General features: G+C 35.7%; 1 protein-coding gene across 19 annotated transcripts in view; it reads right to left on the bottom strand.

The window, feature by feature from the left end:
- The window catches only part of VPS13B (vacuolar protein sorting 13 homolog B), a 916,166-nt gene that overhangs the window by 390,544 nt on the left and 503,805 nt on the right, over positions 1–21,817 (bottom strand). For all 19 annotated transcript variants that reach the window (XR_008509424.2, XM_054519206.2, XM_054519208.2 and 16 more), the window contains 2 exons: positions 1,503–1,674; positions 396–510 (listed from right to left, as the gene is read on the bottom strand). Coding sequence is in view for 18 of the 19 variants with exons in the window: in XM_054519206.2 (XP_054375181.2) it covers positions 396–510; positions 1,503–1,674 (287 nt within the window). In the remaining variant the exon portion in view is untranslated. The remainder of the gene's footprint in view (positions 1–395; positions 511–1,502; positions 1,675–21,817) is intronic.

Here is a 21,817-nt window from a genome sequence, read left to right as displayed (position 1 = left end):
ATCAGTCAGCAGCCATCAACATCAAGACAAGACCTTCCATCAGCAACAAAATTATGACTCATTGAATGCTCAGATGATCATTAGCACATTTTAGCAATAAAGCATTTTTAAATTAAGGTATGTACATTTTAAAATACATAATGCTATTGTACACTTCACAGACTACAGTATAAACACAACTTTATATACACGGAGAAACCAAACAATTTCTGTCACTTCCTTTATTGAAATATTCACTTTATTGGAGTAGTCTGGAACCAAACTCTCAATATGGCCGAGGTATGCCTGTATAGTATTTATTTTAATAACCAGCCAAATTAAAACAGAAAAAGTCTTATGGTAACTTTGTTCAAAGAAAAATACAGATTTTCTTATATTCATTATTCATTATTTACCTGCTTCTATAGTGATCAATATTGAAACTCTCTATTTTACATTTCACTTTGGTATATACATCCTGGACATCTATGGAAGCACTGAGATCTTCTAGTTCACTGACCATACAAACCTCTGCAATAAGAAACAAGCAGTAATATCAACACAGTCTTCACAATTAATATTAAAACTTTCTATTTTACATTTCACATTGACAAATGCATGCTGGATATGTACAGAGGCGCTGAGATCACAAAAGCTTCTAGGATAATAAGCAAATCAGCATAGGCCCGTTGATTAAGATAAGACATTTATTTCAAGAAAGTGGAAAGCCCAGTTAATGTCTGGAGTGTTATATTTGATATCAGTCAAGGATTTTCCCAATACTTTTAGTGACAATACTATAATTTACCAATATGACCATTGAGGAAAATTTCTCACGGTCTTTTAGATGAATTTTAATACAAACAGGACAAAATTTATGTATTATAAAGTCAAGGAAAATATGTATACATAAACCTTTAATGTTAATAAGATTCAACATTTTAGCACTGCAACTAGAAATTACTTGAATTAGAGCTAATAATACTTATTTAATTATAAACGACAATAATAAATTACATTTAATATTTCTTCCAAAATAGCATTTAATATTTGCACTTCTCAGTAAAGAAGAAAAGTAACCCAGGCCGGGCATGATGGCTCCTGCCTATAATCCCAGCACTTTGGGAGGCCAACGTGGGTGGACCACCTGAGGTCAGGAGTTCAAGACCAGCCTGACCAACATGGAGAAACCCCGTATCTACTAAAAATACAAAATTAGCCTGGTGTGGTGGCGCACGCCTGTAATCTCAGCTATTCGGGAGGCTGAAGCAGGAGAATCGCTTGAACCCGGAAGGCAGAGGTTGCAGTGAGGCAAGGTCACGCCAGTGCACTTCAGCCTGGGCAACAAGAGCAAAACTCCGTCAAAAAGGAAAGACAGACAGACAGAAAGAAAAGAAAAAGAAAGAAAGAAAGAAAAAGGAAGAAAGAAAGAAGGAAAGAAAGAAAGAAAGGAGGGAGGGAGGGAGGGAGGGAGGGAGGGAGGGACAGAGGGAGGGAGGGAAGAAAGAAAAGGAATCCTGTACCTGTGCCTTTATTTTCAGGATCTGGAGCAAAGAGTTTTATAGTAATTTTGGGAAGCACCCACTGCATCCATAAACTAACACGTCCACTGGTTCCGCCAATATTACTTGTAGTTTGTTCCAAGGTCACAGAATCTGAGAATGGTGAGTCCTCACCTGCTTGTATAGAATCTCCCTGGGATGAGGAGAAAAAAAAATATTACTTTGTAACATAAGCAAAAATAACAGAAAATACAAATTATAAATTAAAATCAGCAATTATTATTTGTAACTTTTTCACATCTTATATGCAAATGATAATCATATAAATGTTAATACCAATACACAATGCTAATATATAAACATATACTTCTCAAATGATTTTTATTGTTAGAAAGCACATGCATGTTTCCAGCTTCCTCTAAAAGTAGTTAAGATCTAGAAAAGGTTAAGATTAAACCAGTGAGTATGTTCCTATAGAGTAGAGTCTGCAAGCTACAGTGAAGGGGCTAATCTGTCTGTATTGGGGAATAAATTTTTACTAGATCACAGCCAAATCCGTTCATGTACTGACTGCATATGACTTCTTTTCAGCAGAGTTGAGTAGTTGCTACAGAGAAGCTACAATCCACAAAGTCTAAAGGTATTTACTAACTAGCCCTTTACAGAAAAATGTTTGTCTACCCCTTCTATAGAGTATTTATAATGGAATCTAGAATAACTATAGCAAAGTGATTATCAGTTTAAGAAACAGCAAAATATTAATCATGCCTTGCATGTTAATTAAGGAGACATTAAAAATTAGTAGATTTGACAATAGATTTTTAAAAATGTTTTATATGGTTAAAGGTTTCTTAGTGGAATAGAGCATAAGCTTATCCGATTTAACAAATACATACTGAACTCTGAATATGTATAGGGTCCTAAATTCAGTGCTAACGAACTTGCTGTCAAAGGCTTGTTTGTTTGTTTTGGTCTTTTCAGCAGCTTTTAGCAGGCCAGAATAAAATAAGCCCTTTTATTTAAAGTTGAACAGCTTCAGTCTCAAACGCAGAAGGGATGCTGCAATCATTGATATGTTGAGTTCTTTTAGGATTAGCTATGAAGTATTGGGTTCCTAAAATCCCAAACTTTGCTGTCCGTTTAAAACTTGCAAACAAAACTTGCAAGCTTAAACCCATATACTCTGAAAACTGATCAAACACAATATAACATTCTTATTTGTTTAAAAGATGTGCATATATTTACATATCAGTTACAGATACTTAGTTAAGCTTAGTCTGGCAAGCAGTATGGTGTACTGGGTTAAGGAAGTCAGATGCCAGTCATGTGATTTGAGGCAAGTAGTTTAACTTTTCAGTCTGTTTACTCCTCTGTAAAATGGTTATTATAGTGATATTTATCTCTTACAGTTAAGATTAAATAGCAATATGAATGTGAATGAAGAATATACACGTAGAAAATAGTTCATAAATTGTAGGTATAATTATCATTATCAAGTTGAATTAACGCTTAGGAAATTGTTCACTCACATTCTTATAGAATTCTCATTTTCTCATCTTTCTAACTTCAGACATGTTTTGTTTTGCTGTATATCCTCAATCTCCAATAGTTTATTGTTGCTTTGACTGTCTCAAACAAAAATATTAATTTCCTATGCTAACGAGTCATAACCAGTAGTCAACTGTCAGAACAAAACACCCGTTAAAATTTAAACAAAGACAATATAATATGGTCAGTATTCCATTTTCTATAGACAGGTTGTCAGAGCAGAAGCCACTAATCTCTAAACACTTAAAAGCAGGAATGATAATTAAAATCCTGTACAAAACAAACCAAAGTCCCGGCTCTCATTACCACAGACATGCCATCTAGACAAAGGTATATTCAGCTCCTACATGAGGCTTTTATTTTAACCTCATTGTTTTATAACATCTTTCAGTCAGAAGAAAATTCAATTTCCCTGCAACCTCAGAAGGGGCCCAATGGGGAAGATTTTCATAGAATGACAGGCAAGTGTTTATTGCAAGAACACTTAGGCACCAAGCATAGCAAAGTAACAGTGTTCTGGGATTTACTATTAGAGAAAATTGTAGAGTTAAACCTGAAGACAGTATAGTTACTCTTTGTCCCAAATACACCAAGCAAAGCAAATAGCTCACTGTTTGTGGGGTTTTCATATAAACGCTTTTACAAAATAAGTAGTTCTAAATCTGCTACAATAGAAATTCCTACAACTTGAGAAGCTATAAAAAAAAATCAGGTTTTTGGTTAGCTGTGTAATGCAACACAACATCTAACAAAAAGCACAAACTAATTCCAGATAAGGATGCTTATTAAATAAAAGGCAACATATATAGCCTTTCTTTATGGATAGGTTTATAGAGTAGAAGTATGCTTAAATTAAATCCTCCCTCCAACAGACAGAAGAACATCATATTCCAAGGATGGAGAACTGAGAGAAAATAGCATCTCGAATCAATAAGACTTCAGTTTTTAACACTACTTGGTATACTTGGTAAGAATGCTAAGAAAACTGTGGCTGCAAATTTAGTAAGCACTCCTCAGTAAAAGCTTTGCTGTACTTCCTCATGCAGTTTCAGTTTTCATTTTGGATTTACAGCATTTTGTTTGGTATTGTTAAACATGTTTGTGCATTAATTTTCTGCTCTGTTTCCAAATCTGTTGTGAAAATCAAGCCAGAAATGGAGATGCTGAACTATTTCCCCATACATCCTTAGGCCAAGTTCTAAAATAAACAGTTCAATTCTTTTACCATTTTGTTGCAAATTGACCAAATACTAAGTTTATTTTCCTAGGTGAATTTATCTTTGTTTATTTGGAAGAGCAAACACTTTATAGCCCTTCATCCTTGGCCTGCTTCACAGCTTAAGGATGATCATAGTTTTGGCCCCATGGCTACTCTATCTTATCAAAATAACTCCTGCGTTCTTGTTCAATTACAAAACTTCCCAAAGGGCTAAACACTTCGACCACTGTTTGTACTTAAGTCAACAGTAACAAGTGCCCTGCTGTGGTCTCAACTACCTTTGCTCCCACTATTTCAATGCAAGAGTGGGAAAAAATAATTAAGTGTTTTAAGCTCAGTACTTAAGGTTCAAACTCATATTTCCCACTTTACCATGACTCAGACTGAAACACAGGAAGCTGCAGCAATATGTGCACAAAAGTACAGTGCTCCCTATCAACATGTCAGCATGAAAAGAATTACTCATAGTTTAAAGTATAAATCATCTAAGGATCATATAAACAAATACTTCCATTTAATACAAACAATTGTTAGAATGTGTTTTTTTTATTTTCATGAGCTTATTTTCTTTTTTTTATTTTTTGTTATTATTATACTTTAAGTTCTAGGGTACTTGTGCACAACATGCAGGTTTGTTACATATGTATACAAGAGCCACGTTGGTGTGCTGCACCCATTAACTCGTCATTTACATTAGGTATATCTCCTAATGCTTTCCCTAGAATGTGTTTTCTTAAATTAGATTCATTTACAGTAAGTTCTCTATATTCAATAGTTTTGACCCAACTAAGCAAGAAAACAATGTTTTAATAGTAAAATGTTTAAAAATTTTAATGATTGTTTTTGAATACAAATTGTAATTTAAAAAAATCAAACCTGCAATTTCAAAGTGTTCCCCAGATACATAATTAATATAAGTAACACAAGAAATGTAAGGTAACCTCAGATTATTAGCTTAAATTTACATGATAAAACTATCTGAGTTTTTAAAAATCAAGTAGCCAATAATTTAAAGACATTTTTATATGAATATTTTGAAACAGGAAAGGCTTTATACACAAAATATCGTGTTGAATGGTATGTGATGGCTAAACAATAACCTTCATTTTTCTAAACCTGTTTTGATATCTTTATTTTTTCCATAGATATTCAAATAAGATGATAGTCTAAATGTTATGATTTCTACATTCCGAATAAAAGTTTCTCTCTAAATGTTAAGGATAAAAACATTTAAAGAAAAATACGAACTGACATAAGTATTTTCAGGAGTTTTAAAACAATTACAACAAATTTTAAAAATAGCAATTGACTAAATTCAAACTAAATATACTATCTAAACGGTTGTTTGAATAATAATTTGAGGTAGATTACTGCATAGGTTAATTGCACTTGAATAACTGAAAAACTGACAAGAGTTTTGCTACTACAGCAAACTCTGTCAACAACTCTGAAGTTGATGCCAAACAACCTCTCAGTCCAATATTCACTTTTCGATTATCAATGTATGTTCAACAGTTACTGGACGTTAAAAAAGGAACCACTTCATGCTTAACTTTTTTAACTATGCTGATAATAAAGCAATTTTAATTCTTTTTTATTTATTTATTTATTATTATTATACTTTAGGTTTTATGGTACATGTGCGCAATGTGCAGGTTAGTTACATATGTATACATGTGCCATGCTGGTGCGCTGCACCCACTAACTCGTCATCTAGCATTAGGTATATCTCCCAATGCTATCCCTCCCCACTCCCCCAACCCCACAACAGTTCCCAGAGTGTGATGTTCCCCTTCCTGTGTCCATGTGTTCTCATTGTTCAATTCCCACCTATGAGTGAGAATATGCGGTGTTTGGTTTTTTGTTCTTGTGATAGTTTACTGAGAATGATGATTTCCAATTTCATCCATGTCCCTACAAAGGACATGAACTCATCATTTTTATGGCTGCATAGTATTCCATGGTGTATATGTGCCCAATTTGAATTCTTGAATCAATAAACAATGCTTGTCACACTTTGCCATGACACTAAGCTTCCAAACATTGAGTAGTTAATATATCAATTTTTACTTTAGGTAGAGTTGTAAATAAATATTCTAGTATTCACTCAGCATTTTAGATTATTCTACAGCTTTGAAATTACTTCCTATACTACTGCTGTGATTAAGGAAGATATTACCAAAAACATTTTATATACACAGAAAAAGTTAAAATGAAAAAAAACACTAAATAATTTGCCTAAAATCACAACTCAGAGGAATTTAATTTTGTCAACAAAATATAATCCTTTAAAATCACATTTATTGAAACTACTGAAAACCCAGAGATCCAAAATATGATTTTATGTTGCTATAACAATTTCCCAAAGATATACAGGTTATAAAAGTATCCTGTAAGGGAAGAATGTGAGTATGTGTACTTGTGTACGTATGTATGTGTTTGCTTTGTTTACTTGTCATGAAGAGGAATCATCAAAATGTTAGTGCTTTTTTTTTTTTTTTCTGAGATGGAGTCTCGCTCTGTTGCCCAGGGTGGAGTGCAGTGGTGAGATCTTGGCTGACTGCAAGCTCCGCCTACTGGGTTCACGCCATCCTCCTGCCTCAGCCTCCCGAGTAGCTGGGACTACAGGCGCCTGCCACCACGCCTGGCTAAGTTTTTATATTTTTAGTAGAAACGGGGTTTCACCATGTTAGCCAGGATGGTCTCGATCTCCTGACCTCGTGATCCACCCGCCTCGGCCTCCCGAAGCGCTGGGATTATGGGCGTGACCCACTGCGCCCAGCCTAATGTTAGTGCTTTTAATGGCAGTTTTTATTGTTGTACTGTCCTATAAGCAAAATAGCATAAAAATTTTAATGAGTATAATTATATAATATTCCACTTTCTAGACCACTGACCTCAACAAAAATTTGACAGCTTCATCTAGCTGAAGTACAGTGTAGTATGTGCTTCATAAATTATAAAGTTTTATTTATCTTTAAAACCAATGCAACAGTGAGTGTGGCAGAAACAGGTGGCTGTATTCCCAAATTTTGCTCTCCCTTCTATAATACAAAGTTGTCTGTGAGTAACGGTAATCCAACTACGGGCTAAATTTCCCAGCCCACTTTGGAATTATGTTTATATGCACATCCATGCCCCATCACTAATATTATAAATTCCTCAAATGATAAAGGACTATGTCTTAATAACTTACATTTTAAAGAAAATACTGAATATTAATAAGCTAAGAATAAAATTTAAGAAATTCAAAAAACAACAGAATAAACCCAATAAAAAAGCAATGTCTATCTCAGCCTAAGTAGGGCAACAAAGTTACCCCAGATAATTTTTAAAAACAACTCTAAAGTGCATGTAGGTTTAAGGGCTTGATTTCATACTGCCTAAATGTTTCAAAAAACTTCTAGCTGTAAGATTAACAGTATAGGGGTCCCAGGCTAGTGGCAGCTGCTGAAGTCCCTTAGAGAAGCAAACACATAAAATGTCTTTGTCAGAGGACAGGCCCTCAACCACCATGTAAGGGCTTCATAGAAGAAGTTCCATTGATGAGAAACACCCAACACTAAATTACACAGTGCCAAAGAAAACAATCTAGCATGGACAAGATTTAAGAAAACAACAAGTGGTCAGATTCAACTCTAAAGAAGTTCAGATACCAGATCTGATTAAAAATAAAAGAAAACAATTATGTTTAAAATGATTAAGGACAAAAAAGAAACTGAAAATACAAACTCATATTGTATATATAGTTTCATGTATTTACATAAAAATATATGTAGTGACTTAATGAACATATGCATCTCTATGCCATGTACCACAATAAATGTGATTTAAATTAATCATAATGTGAGTTAGTATTCCAAAATTATTCAACATCTATATTATGAAGAAGAGTATGTTTATAACCTACTTTGAACCATACTTAAAATAAATTGGGGTTATCCTTTAATAAAGATAATGAGTGATGAATGGTGATGGAAAGTTTATATTTCACATCCAGTATGGCACTGAAACAATATAATCACTATTTGACATCTTTACTTCTGAGTCAGTGGAAGTCTCCCAGTCTGAATCATTTTACTTGTAATCTACAGTGTTTGACTTAACAAATATTTAAGATAGAAAAAAAGACAGTATAAAAAGTACAACTAACATGGAAAAAGTAAAAGCAATAAAGGGCCAGTTTGTCAATATGTCTTTGGCTATCTGTACAGAGTTTAATTACAGCCAAAAGAATGTTAGAGGTTTCCCTTGAGAAGAAAATTATAAAAAGAGATAATTATGGTAAACTTTAAAATATTGTCTAATATTTTCAAAATAAATTGGAAAATTTATTCAAAAACTACTAAAGTCCTCACCAGAGAAATTAGGAGACAAAATGAAATAAAAGGCAACCAAATTGGAAAGGAAAAAGTAAAATTATGTCTTTTAGCACATGACATGATCATATACGTATAAAACTAAAGATTCCAAGAAAACTTTTAGAACTAATCAATGAATTCCACAAAGTTGTGGGATACAACACCAACATACACAAATCAGTTGTGTTTCTATGCATTAAAAGCAAACAATAAAGAAAGAAAATTAACAGAATAATTCCCTTTACAATAGCATCTAAAATAATAAAATGCTTAAGAATAAACATAACTGAGGAAGTAAAAGACATAATGAAATATCTTTAAAAGAAATTAAGATGACACAAATAAATGGAAAGACATCCAGTGTTCATACATTGGAAGATTTAATATTAAGATGGTGAGTTATTTTTTAACGGATACAGAATTTCAGTTGGGGAAGATGAAAAAATACTGGAGACTGTTGTGAAGGTTGTACAGCAATGTGAATGTACTTAATACCATAGAATTGTATACATAAAATGGTAAAAACAGTACATTTTATGTTGTGTACATTGTACCACAACAAAAAAATCAAGCCAAAAAAGTTATAGTAATATAAAATCATGATTGTACAGTAACAAAAACACATTACATGTGTTTAGCATCTATATGTTCATTAGTTTTACTTGACATAAATTGGGTCACTGGAGTGGGATAGAAATATTTATCTTATCATTAAGTATTATTCTATCAATACATAGTATAAAGTTTAATTTCTAGGAACAAAGCTATATCAGTGTTGGAGATGGAAAAAGGATCAAGATGCTTCTCTATGTTCTCTTTAAAATTATTAAATTAGGGTCCTTTGTCCATATGGTCCTTACCATTTCATTCTCTTTTTCTTTTCTTTTCTTTTTTTTTAGATAGACTCTTGCTCTGTCGCCCAGGCTGGAGTACAGTGGCACAATCTCAGCTCACTGCAACCTCTGCCTCCCAGGTTCAAGCGATTCTCCTGTTGCAGCCTCCCGAATCGGGATTACAGGCACACGCCACCACACCCAGCTAAGTTTTGTATTTGGAGTAGAGATGGGATTTTGCCATGTTGGCCAGGCTAATCACGAACTCCTGGTCTCAGCTGATCTGCCTGCCTCGGCCTCCCAAAGTGCTCAGACAACAGGTGTGAGCCACCACGCCCAACCCCTTCTCTCTCTCTTCAAATAATTTTCTAAATGACATATAAAATAAGCCTTTCAAATTTAGATCAGATATGTGTTATAGCCAAGTACCTTTTCAATTAAGATTACTTTTTTAACATGGAAATATATAGTGATTAGGAGAAATTTCAAATGAAAAGAGTTTTCTAGAGAGTAGGACAAGAGGGAACACTTGCTAACTCCTTTATAAAGACAGTATAATCTTCTAATCTAATACCAAAAGATGACAAGGCTATATAAGAAAAAAATATAGAATTCAATAGAATTATATACTTAAAATGGTAAAAATGGTCAGTATCACTCATGACTATAGATACTAAAATCCTAAACAATTAGCAACCTCAATCTAGCAATATCTATCACAACCAAATTGGGATTTTTCTAGAAATGCATGGTCAGTTGAACATGTGAAAATCAATCGATATAATTAGTCACATTAAGAGAATAAAGGAGATAAATTACGTATATAATAATTTCGAAGTCACTTCCAAGATGACAGAATAGGAACAGCTCTAGCCTACAGCTCCCAGTGAGATCGACGCAGAAGATGGGTGATTTCTGCATTTCCAACTGAGGTACCTGGTTCTTCTCATTGGGACTGGTTGGAGAGTGGGTGCAGCCCATGGAGGGTGAGCCAAAGCATGCTGGGGTGTCTCCTCACCCGGTAAGCACAAGGGGTCGGGGGATTTCCCTTTCCTGCCAAAGGAAGCCATGACAGACTGTACCTGGAGGAACGGTACACTCTCGCCCAAATACTGCGCTTCTCCCAGTCTTAGCAACCAGCAGACGAGGGGATTCCACCCTGTGCCTGGCTCCATGTGTCCCACTCCCAGGGAGCCTTGCTCACTGCTAGCGCAGCAGTCTGAGATCAACCTGCGAGGCAGGAGCCTGGCGGGGAGAGGGGTGTCCACCATTGCTGAGGCTTCAGTAAGTAAACAAAGTGACAGGGAAGCTCGAACTGGGCAGAGCCCACCGCAACTCAGCTAGGCCTACTGCCTCTCTAGACTCCACCTCTGTGGGCAGGGCATACTGAACAAAAGGCAGCAGACAACTTCTGCAGGCTTAAACGTCCCTGTCTGACAGCTCTAAAGAGAGTGGTGGTTCTCTCAGCATGTCATTCAAGCTCTGAGAATGGACAGACTGCCTCTTCAAGTGGGTACCTGATGCCCGTGTAGCCTGACCAAGAGACATCTCCCAGTAGGGGCCGACAGACACCTCATACAGGCGGATGCACCTCTGGGGTGAAGCTTCCAGAGGAAGAATCAGGCAGCAATATTTGCTGTTCTGCAATATTTGCAGTTGATACCCAGGCAAACAGGGTCTGGAGTAGAACTCCTGTAAATTCCAACAGACCTGCAGCTGAGGAGCCTGACTGTTAGAAGGAAAACTAACAAACAGAAAGGAATAGCATCAACATAAACATGAAGGACATCCACACCAAAACCCCATCTGTAGGTCACCAACATCAAAGAACAAAGGTAGATAAAACCACAAAGAGGGGAGAAACCAGAGCAGAAAAGCTGAAAATTCCAAAAACCAGAGCTCCTCTTCTCCTCCAAGAATTGCAGGTCCTCGCCAGCAATGGAACAAAACTGGATGGAGAATGACTTTGACGAATTGACAGAAGTAGGCTTCAGAAGGTCGGTAATAACAAACTTCTCCGAGCAAAAGGATCATGTTCGAACCCATCGCAAGGAAGCTAAAAACCTTGAAAAAAGGTTAGATGAATGGCTAACTAGAATAAACAGTGTAAACAAGACCTTAAATGACCTGATGGAGCTGAAAACCACAGTACAAGAACTAGGTGATGCATGCACAAGCATCAATAGTCGTTTCAATCATGTGGAAGAAAGGATATCAGTGATTGAAGATCAAATTAATGAAATAAAGTGAGAAGACAAGATAAGAGAAAAAAGAGTGAAAAGAAAGGAACAAAGCCTCCAAGAAATATAGGACTATATGAAAAGACCAAATCTACGTTTGATTGGTGAACCTGAAAGTGACGGGGAAAATGGAACCAAGTTAGAAAATACTCTTCAGGATATTATCCAGGAGAACTTCCGCAACCTAGAAAAGCAGGCCAACATTCAAATCCAGGAAATAGAGAGAACACCACAAAGATACTCCTCGAGAAGAACAACCCCAAAACACATAATTGTCATATTCACCAAGGTTAAAATGAAGGAAAAAATGTTAAGGGCAGCCAGACAGAAAGATCAGGTTACCCAAAAAGGGAAGCCCATCAGACTAACAGCGGATGTTTCAGCTCAAAACCACACAACTACATGAAAACTGAACAACCTGCTCATGAATGACTACTAGGTAAATAACGAAATGAAGGCAGAAATAAAGATGTTCTTTGAAACCAGTAAGAATGAAAACACAAAGTACCAGAATCTCTGGGACACATTTAAAGCAGTGTGTAGAGGGAAATTTATAGCACTAAATGCCCACAAGAGAAAGCAGGAAAGATCTAAAATCGACACCCTAAAATCAAAATGAAAAGAACTAGAGAAGCAACAGCAAACAAATTCAAAATCTAGCAGAAGACAAGAAATAACTAAGATCAGAGCAGAACTGAAGGAGATAGAGACACGAAAAACCCTTCAAAAAATCTGTAAATCCAGAAGCTGGTTTTTTGAAAAGATCAACAAAGTAGATAGACCACTAGCCACACTAATAAAGAAGAAAAGAGAGAAGAATCAAATAGACACAATAAAAAATAATAAAGGGGATATCACCACTGATCCCAGAGAAATACAAACTATCATCAGAGAATACTATAAACACCTCTATGCAAATAAACTAGAAAATCTAGAAGGAACGGATAAATTCTTGGACATATACACCCTCCCAAGACTAAACCAGGAAGAAGTCGAACCTCTGAATAGACCAATAACAGGCTCTGAAATTGAGGCAAAAATTAATAGCCTACCAACCAAAAAAAGTCCAGGACCAGATGGATACACAGCCGAATTCTACAAGAGGTACAAAGAGGAGCTGGTACCATTTCTTCTGAAACTATTCCAATCAACAGAAAAAGACGGAATCCTCCCTAACTCATTTTATAAGGCCAGCATCATCCTGATACCAAAGCCTGGCAGAGACACAACAAGAAAAGAGAATTTTAGACCAATATCCCTGATGAACATCGATGCGAAAATCATCAATAAAATACTGGCAAATCAAATCCAGCAGCTCATCAAAAAGCTTATCCACCACGATCAACTTGGCTTCATCCCTGGGATGCAAGGCTGTTTCAGCATATGCAAATCAATAAACATACTCCATCACATAAACAGAACCAATGACAAAAACCACATGAGTATCTCAAAAGATGCAGAAAAGGCCTTCAACAAAATTCAACAGCCCTTCATGCTAAAAACTCTCAATAAATAGGTACTGATGGAAGCTATCTCAAAATAAGAGCTATTTATGACGAACCCACAGCCAATATCATATTGAATAGGCAAAAACTAGAAGCATTCCCTTTGAAAACTGGCACAAGACAAGGATGCCCTCTCTCACCACTCCTAATCAATATAGTGTTGGAAGTTCTGACCAAGGCAAACAGGCAGGAGAAAGAAATAAAGGGTATTCAAGTAGGAAAAGAAGAAGTCAAATTGTCCCTGTTTGCAGATGACATGATTGTATATTTAGAAAACCCCATCGTCTCAGCCCAAAATCTCCTTAAGTTGATAAGCAACTTCGGCAAAGTCTCAGGATACAAAATCAATGTGCAAAAATCACAAGCATTTTTATCCACCAATAACAGACAAAGAGAGAGCCAAATCATGAGTGAACTCCCATTCACAATTGCTTCAAAGAGAATAAAATACCTAGGAATACAACTTACAAGGGATGTGAAGGACCTCTTCAATGAGAACTACAAACCACTGCTCAATGAAATAAGAGGACACAAACAAATGGAAAAACATTCCATATTCATGGATAGGAAGAATCAATATCATGAAAATGGCCATACTGCCCAAGGTAATTTGTAGATTCAATGCCATCCCCATCAAGCTACCAATGACTTTCTTCACAGAATTGGAAAAAACTACTTTAAAGTTCATATGGAACCAAAAAAGAGCCCTCATTGCCAAGACAATCCTAAGTGGAAGAAAAAAAAAAAACTGAAAGGAGATGGCATCATGCTACCTGACTTCAAACTATACTACAAGGCTACAGTAACCAAAACAGCACGGTACTGGTACCAAAACAGAGATACAGACCAATGGAACAGCACAGAGGCCTCAGAAATAACACCAGACATCTACAACCATCTGATCTTTGACAAACCTGACAAAAACAAGCAATGGAGAAAGGATTCCCTATTTAATAAATAGTGCTGGGAAAACTGGCTAGCCCTATGTAGAAAGCTGAAACTGGATCCCTTCCTTAAACCTTATACAGAAAGTAACTCAAGATGGATTAAAGACTTAAATGTAAGACCTAAAACCATAAAAATCCTAGAGGAAAACCTAGGCAATACCATTGAGGACAGCGGAATGGGCAAAGACTTCATGACTAAAACACCAAAAGCAATGGCAACAAAAGCCAAAATAGACAAATGAGATCTAATTAAACTAAAGATCTTCTGCACAGCAAAAGAAACTCTCATCAGAGTGAACAGGCAACTTATAGAATGGGAGAAAATTTTTGCAATCTACACATCTGACAAAGGGCGTATATCCAGAATCTACAGAGAACTGAAATTTACAAAGTCTCTTCCAGAGGTTCCACTAACTTAGAATCAAGCTAATATCAGTCAGCCCAGTCCCTACATAGTAACACAAATTTTAATTCTCTGGGTTTCAATTTTCTAGTATATAAAATAAAAATGCTGGTCTAAAGGATCTGTCTGACAATCTTTTTTGAAAATACAACTGTAAGTTGACAGAATTAAGACAAAGATCTTTGCTCACTTATCAAGTTCCACAAAACTATTACACCAACGTCAGAGGAAGCCAATTGTTAAGACTGAGAAAAGGAGAAAAGAGAGAGTTCATAACAACGAGTAGGAAAGTAGCAGACAGTTTAGCTAGTTTTCCCCAGGAGGAAATAAAAACATACACCTTAGAGAAAATCAATTACTAACATTCTTTTTTTGTTTGAAGGGTTACTATAGAAACTAAACATACTATTCGAATTTTCCCTTTTTTCCCCTTTGGGACCCATATTTTCTGCCAAAATTTTGAAATATGCTTGAACACAGTAAGGGATAATATTAAGTGCTACTATAATTCTAGACTATTCAGGATAGTACTAAGCAAATGATATTAAGATGACAGAAATGTGCTCTTCTAAATCAGAAAATCAGCACCGAATAAAGTATCTTTAAAAACATTTCGATTTACTTTCTTTCCCCTCCCTCTACATTTTAAACCAAATACATCAGTTATCCACATATTCAACAGTTAAAAAAATTAAATACTATTTCTGGTACTACATGAGTTTTAAAATGGTTTTTCAGGTGCAAGTAATATAACATGTATACAATTACTTCAAGGCAAAACTATTTCATTAAAAATTCATCAACCCTTGTGCACCAATGTTCAAAGCAGCATTATCCACAACAGACAAAAAGGTAGAAATAACCCAGACGTCCAGCACCAAAGAAACAGATAAATTAAATGTGTTATATACATACAATGAAATATTACTCAGCCATAAAAAGGAGTGGAGTTCTGATACACACAAAGAAAGGAATGAGCCTTAAATATATTACACAAAGTAGAATAAGCCAGACACAAAAGGACAAATACCATACGATTCTTCTTATATGAAGTACCTAGAATAGGCAAATTGATAGAGACAGAAAGTAGAATAGAGGTTACCATGGATGGAGGGAGAGGAGAAGATAGAGTTGTTCGATGGGGATAGAGATTCTGTCTGGGATGATGAAAAAGTTCTAGAAATAGATAGTGGTTATGCTACGCACTGTGAGTGTGCCTAATGCCACTAAATTGTACATTTTAAAATGGTTAAAATGGTAAATTTTACCATGTATATTTTTTTACCACAATTTAAAAAAATCACCAAAGAAGTTAATTGATAGGATTGAGAAGTTAATATGTACGAGGAGAGTGAGATTAAAAAGACTAGTTCTTAGTAAGAAATTTTAATACTAGCAATACGGAGACTAAGCTGAAATGAACATTTACCATTTGTACTACCACAGCACAGATATTCTGGATAAAATGCCAGGTGAATTTAATACCGAAAAGTGCTACATATCTCTTCTTTGGCCCTCTAGATCTACTCTCTACCCTTCACTACCCTCTGTGCTTGGGAAGTTAATTTATATGAACAATATGAATGGATTTCCTGGTCCTCTGTTGTTTTTTTTTCTTGGTTTCGGTAAATGAGAAACAGTGGCAGGAGACAGCGGAAGTGGAGAATGAAGTCTGGGTATTTATTCCCTGTTCTGATAAACTCTCTCTCCTGCCCTTTAAGCCTACTGGTGTCAACAACTGCTCCAGCGTACTCAATCACCTCCTGTTAACTGAGATTTCCCTTCCCAGTTAACATCTTTGTCCTTTTACTAAATTCTCTTAAACTGTCCAATTGCAGACTACCATCTTTTTCTAATACGATAGCAAAACTTGAAATAAAGACAAATACTATGGTGTCAGAAACAAAGAGGAAACACAAAGTCAGGGTAACAAGTGGAAACAGTCCTTGGGAGTATGTAGAAGTATCAAACTCAGATAAGGGTCCAGGGGTTGAACAATGGTGTTTTAACACTCATTCAGGGACTGCAGACATAGTCTAGAGTCTGAACTGGGGAGTTCTTTGCATAAAGCCTGGAGGCAAACAGAGCTGCTTTTTAAGCAAAAGATACACCAGACACTAGGTTTCAGCAGGCTAAGAAATGCCATGGATGTTTTTCAGATTCCTAGGACAGAGAAGAGGTGAAAGTGGCAGCATGATAAAGTCATTCATGGCTGGGCAGGATGGCTCACGCCTGTAATCCCAGCACTTTGGGAGGCAGAACACCTGAGGTCAGGAGTTCGAGACGAGCCTGGCCAACGTGGTGAAACTCCATCTCTAGTAAAAATACAAAAATCAGCCAGGAGTGGTGGCAGGCGCCTGTAATCCCAGCTACTTAGGAGGCTGAGGCAGGAGAATCGCTTGAAACTGGAAGGCAGAGGTTGCACTGAGCCGAGATTGCGCCACTGCACTCCAGCCTGGACAACAAGAGTGAAACTCCGTCTCAAAAAAAAAAAAAAAAAAACACCAAAACAAACATGAGAAACTAAATGTTATTATTTGCTTGTGTGGGATGTCGTGCATACTACTTATATGATAAGACAAACCCTTGTTGATAAAGAAACCTAAAAACTGCCCAAGGTTCCCTGAAATCTCCAGCACCCTGGCAAAAGTAAATGTCAAAATGCTCTGTAAGGACAATTCTGCAACAGAGGGCTCATAGGAATCACACAGAAAAATTAAACTGTTGAAGATGAGTTCACAATAAGATATTACAAACCACATGAGAAAATGAACCAGAAAAAGGGAAAGTCAGCAGATACAACAAAAACTTAGCATCTCCAATAAATGAAGTTAAGAAAATCTAAAAGGACTATAAACCAATTATTTTAAAATGTTAAGAAATAAAAGAATGAACAATATGAAGGGGAGAGTATATAAATACTTTTTTGTTTGTTTTAATCTATTCAAAAGCCTTTATGCTTCCTTGAACATAGCATTTCTGGAAAGCTCTAGAAGTCCTTCTCTCCTCCTAGTAATCATTGTCCTGACAATCTTTTGATTATAAGAATATTTTCTATTAGCCACACTATCATGTCAACAATACAACTATCTGTATACAGATTTAAATATAGAATATATGTGTTGTGGATAGTTATAGTAGTACTTCCCACCCTTTTTCATATCATTCCTACATTGCATATGTAGTAAATGTTATTTGTATCTGTGGTAAGCAGAAAAATCTCCACAGCATTGAAAGCTTCATTCATCCTAGACCTACCCAAAGACTCTAAAGGCCAAGGTAATCCATGTCTCAGCATAGCTGTGACACATCTCATGGTGTCTCAGTGCACTCGTTAGCAAGCTCTGAGTTAAAATTCATCTTTCATAAATGTTCTTAATATTTTTTATTGCCTTATTAATGAGGTGTTAATCAATTTAAATAACATGGTTACACTGAAATAATTTTATAATTATAGCTCCTTCCTCCCTTGCTATAACAAAATGATATAACAAATAACAGCATAGGGCTACTATGGTACAGCATTTGATTAGTGTGGCAGAATCTTCTGCCCAGGGCTAAGGAGAAAATTAAAAGTTAAATTGAAATGACATAATTAGTTAACCCTAGTAGGGTTTCAAAAATCTGTTAACAAGTTACATGAAGCATATCACTGACTGACAACTTGCCTGCTCTGTTGTGAGTAAATCCTAGTGTTGTTCCTGACTTTACAAGAGCTGGGAACATAAAATGAAGACTCACTAAATTGAAAATGTTTAAATGGTACCCTGTATATACAGAAATTTGCCTGTACTCAAGGCCTAATGCAAAAATTTTATGAAGGAGATTTGCATTAGCTTTCCCTTTTGGAGTACTCACCAAACTAGGTATTTCACAAGCATTATCTCTTTTTTTTTTTTTTTTTGAGACAGGACACAGTCTCACTCTGTCACCCAGATGGTTATGATATGATGATCAATTTTAAGGCACTGATCTAACTTTACCTTGCAACCTATAAGGAGGTGTTTGTCTATTGAATATTTCATGTTTAATTTCTATTCTTGCTCTCAAAAAATATTTACAGGTAGATAAAATTAACTATGTGTGCATCTGGGTTTAAATTCACCTCTTTCAAAATTAGCAAGTAAATGACGACATAAGAAAACATAGTCATTGTTTTCATTCAGTAGCTTCAATAGCGAATAACCATCTTCATAAAAATCTTCCTGCCCTTTATGAAAAACAAATCAGCTAAATTGTTTTAAGGTACTTCTCAGCAAATAATCTTCCCAAGTGGATTTCAAATTGATATTGGACTAGTAGTAATCACCTCTTTTCTTGGCCACACTATATAAATAAGAGAAGAGGGTGCATTCTGAAAATTTTATCATTTTCAGATCTTTCAAATCTGATACAGATCAGATTAAATCTATAGATAGTACAAAACAAACAAATCTACTATCAGCATTTTCATTACTTGTCTTTATAACTCAATCAGAAAAAATCCTCAACTTTCTAATTTGAAATGAATTTCAGTCATATAAGGGTATTATTAAAATCAGAATTTACTTTTTTTTAAGCAATTTAGCAATTTAAGCAATTTAGCTTAATTTTAGCGAAATTTTAGAAAATTTTAGCAAAATTTTCCCCTTTCTTAACTTCTTCACTTTGGCTGATGAAGATACTATTCTTCTAGTATGTATTATTATACATCTAGTAAAACAAAATTGTTACTCATGTCTTACTCATTTTTAAATAACCATCATCTCAAATATTATTTTCTTTACAAAATAGCCACAGACCTCTTAGAATGAATTTATTAATCCTTCTTCTATAAATGTAGGGCATGTTTATTTTTATTACATTTCACATCAGGGCCATCATGTCCTTTTGTGTTGTTTGTACACTGTACAATCCTAGAATGTATGATTCACACTATACCTTGTATGAACGTCAGTCTCTAGATGTATGACCAAAAGCTGTCACCACTTCATGTGAGCTCTGTCTCTCCTGTACTTGAAATGTCTTTTAAATGTTTCTTTCAAAAAAAAAAATTTCCAAAAGAGTTGAGTGAGCACTCCAAAATGGATGTCATGTTCTTCTAGACATTCCTGTAAACACAGTACTTAGAAAACAACTGTTTAATGGAACACTCTCCTTTCAGCCACTAAAATGTCTCCAAGATTTAACTGTATTTATCATTTTCACTTCTATTATCTTTGTCTAGCAACTGATTACCTTAAACTTTGATTACTCTACCAAAGGATTTCACAAAATATATTTTGTAAAGTGTTAATAGGCAGACTGACAAAGATGAGCTTTTGGTTAAGTGAGTGTGGAAACTGCTGTATTCAACAAAGTTAAATCAGGAACAAGTTGAATCTCTGAATAGACCAATAACAGGCTCTGAAATTGTGGCAATAATCAATAGCTTACCAACCAAAAAGAGTCCAGGACCAGATGGATTCACAGCCGAATTCTACCAGAGGTACAAGGAGGAATTGGTACCATTCCTTCTGAAACTATTCCAATCAATAGAAAAACACGGAATCCTCCCTAACTCATTTTATGAGGCCAGCATCATCCTGATACCAAAGACGGGCAGAGATACAACCAAAAAAGATAATTTTAGACCAATATCCTTGATGAACATTGATGCAAAAATCCTCAATAAAATACTGGCAAATCGAAACCAGCAGCACATCAAAAAGCTTATCCACCATGATCAAGTGGGCTTCATCCTTGGGATGCAAGGCTGGTTCAATATACACAAATGAATAAATGTAATCCAGCATATAAACAGAACCAAAGACAAAAAACACATGATTATCTCAATAGATGCAGAAAAGGCCTTTGACAAAATTCAACAACTCTTCATGCTAAAAACTCTCAATAAATTAGGTACTGATGGGACGTATCTCAAAATAATAAGAGCTATCTATGACAAATCCACAGCCAATATCATACTGAATGGGCAAAAACTGGAAGCATTCCCTTTGAAAACTGGCACAAGACAGGGATGCCCTCTCTCACCACGACTATTCAACATAGTGTTGGAAGTTCTGGCCAGGGCAATTAGGCAGAAGAAGGAAATAAAGGGTATTCAATTAGGAAAAGAGGAAGTCAAATTGTCCCTGTTTGCAGATGACATGATTGTATATTTAGAAAACCCCATCGTCTCAGCCCAAAATCTCCTTAAGCTGATAAGCAACTTCAGCAAAGTCTCAGGATACAAAATCAATGTGCAAAAATCACAAGCATTCTTATACACCAATAACAGACAAACAGAGAGCCAAATCACGAGTAAACTCCCATTCACAATTGCTTCAAAGAGAATAAAATACCTAGGAATCCAACTTACAAGGGACGTGAAGGACCTCTTCAAGGAGAACTACAAACCACTGCTCAATGAAATAAAAGAGGATACAAACAAATGGAAGAAGATTCCATGCTCATGGGTAGGAAGAATCAATATCGTGAAAACGGCCATACTGCCCAAGGTAATCTATAGAATTCAATGCCATCCCCATCAAGCTACCAATGACTTTCTTCACAGAATTGGAAAAATCTACTTTAAACTTCATATGGAACCAAAAAAGAGCCCGCATCGCCAGGTCAATCCTAAGCCAAAAGAACAAAGCTGGAGGCATCACGCTACCTGACTTCAAACTATACTACAAGGCTACAGAAACCAAAACAGCATGGTACTGGTACCAAAACAGAGATATAGATCAATGGAACAGAACAGAGCCCTCAGAAATAATGCCACATATCTACAACTATCTGATCGTTGACAAACCTGACAAAAACAAGCAATGGGGAAAGGATTCCCTATTTAATAAATGGTGCTGGGAAAACTGGCTAGTCATATGTAGAAAGCTGAAACTGGATCCCTTCCTTACACCTTATACAAAAATTAATTCAAGATGGATTAAAGACTTAAACGTTAGACCTAAAACCACAAAAACCCTAGAAGAAATCCTAGGCATTACCATTCAGGACACAGACATGGGCAAGGACTTCATGTCTAAAACACCAAAAGCAATGGCAACAAAAGCCAAAATTGACAAATGGGATCTAATTAAATTAAAGAGCTTCTGCACAGCAAAAGAAACTACCATCAGAGTGAACAGGCAACCTACAAAATGGGAGAAAATTTTCGCAACCTACTTATCTGACAAAGGGCTAACATCCAGAATCTACAATGAACTCAAACAAATTTACAAGAAAAAAACAAACAACCCCATCAAAAAGTGGGCAAAGGACATGAACAGACACTTCTCAAAAGAAGACATTTATGC

This window comes from Pongo abelii, chromosome 7 (assembly GCF_028885655.2).
Source record: "Pongo abelii isolate AG06213 chromosome 7, NHGRI_mPonAbe1-v2.0_pri, whole genome shotgun sequence".
Taxonomy (NCBI): Eukaryota; Metazoa; Chordata; class Mammalia; order Primates; family Hominidae; genus Pongo; species Pongo abelii.
This window is presented reverse-complemented; position numbering and strand designations above follow the sequence as displayed.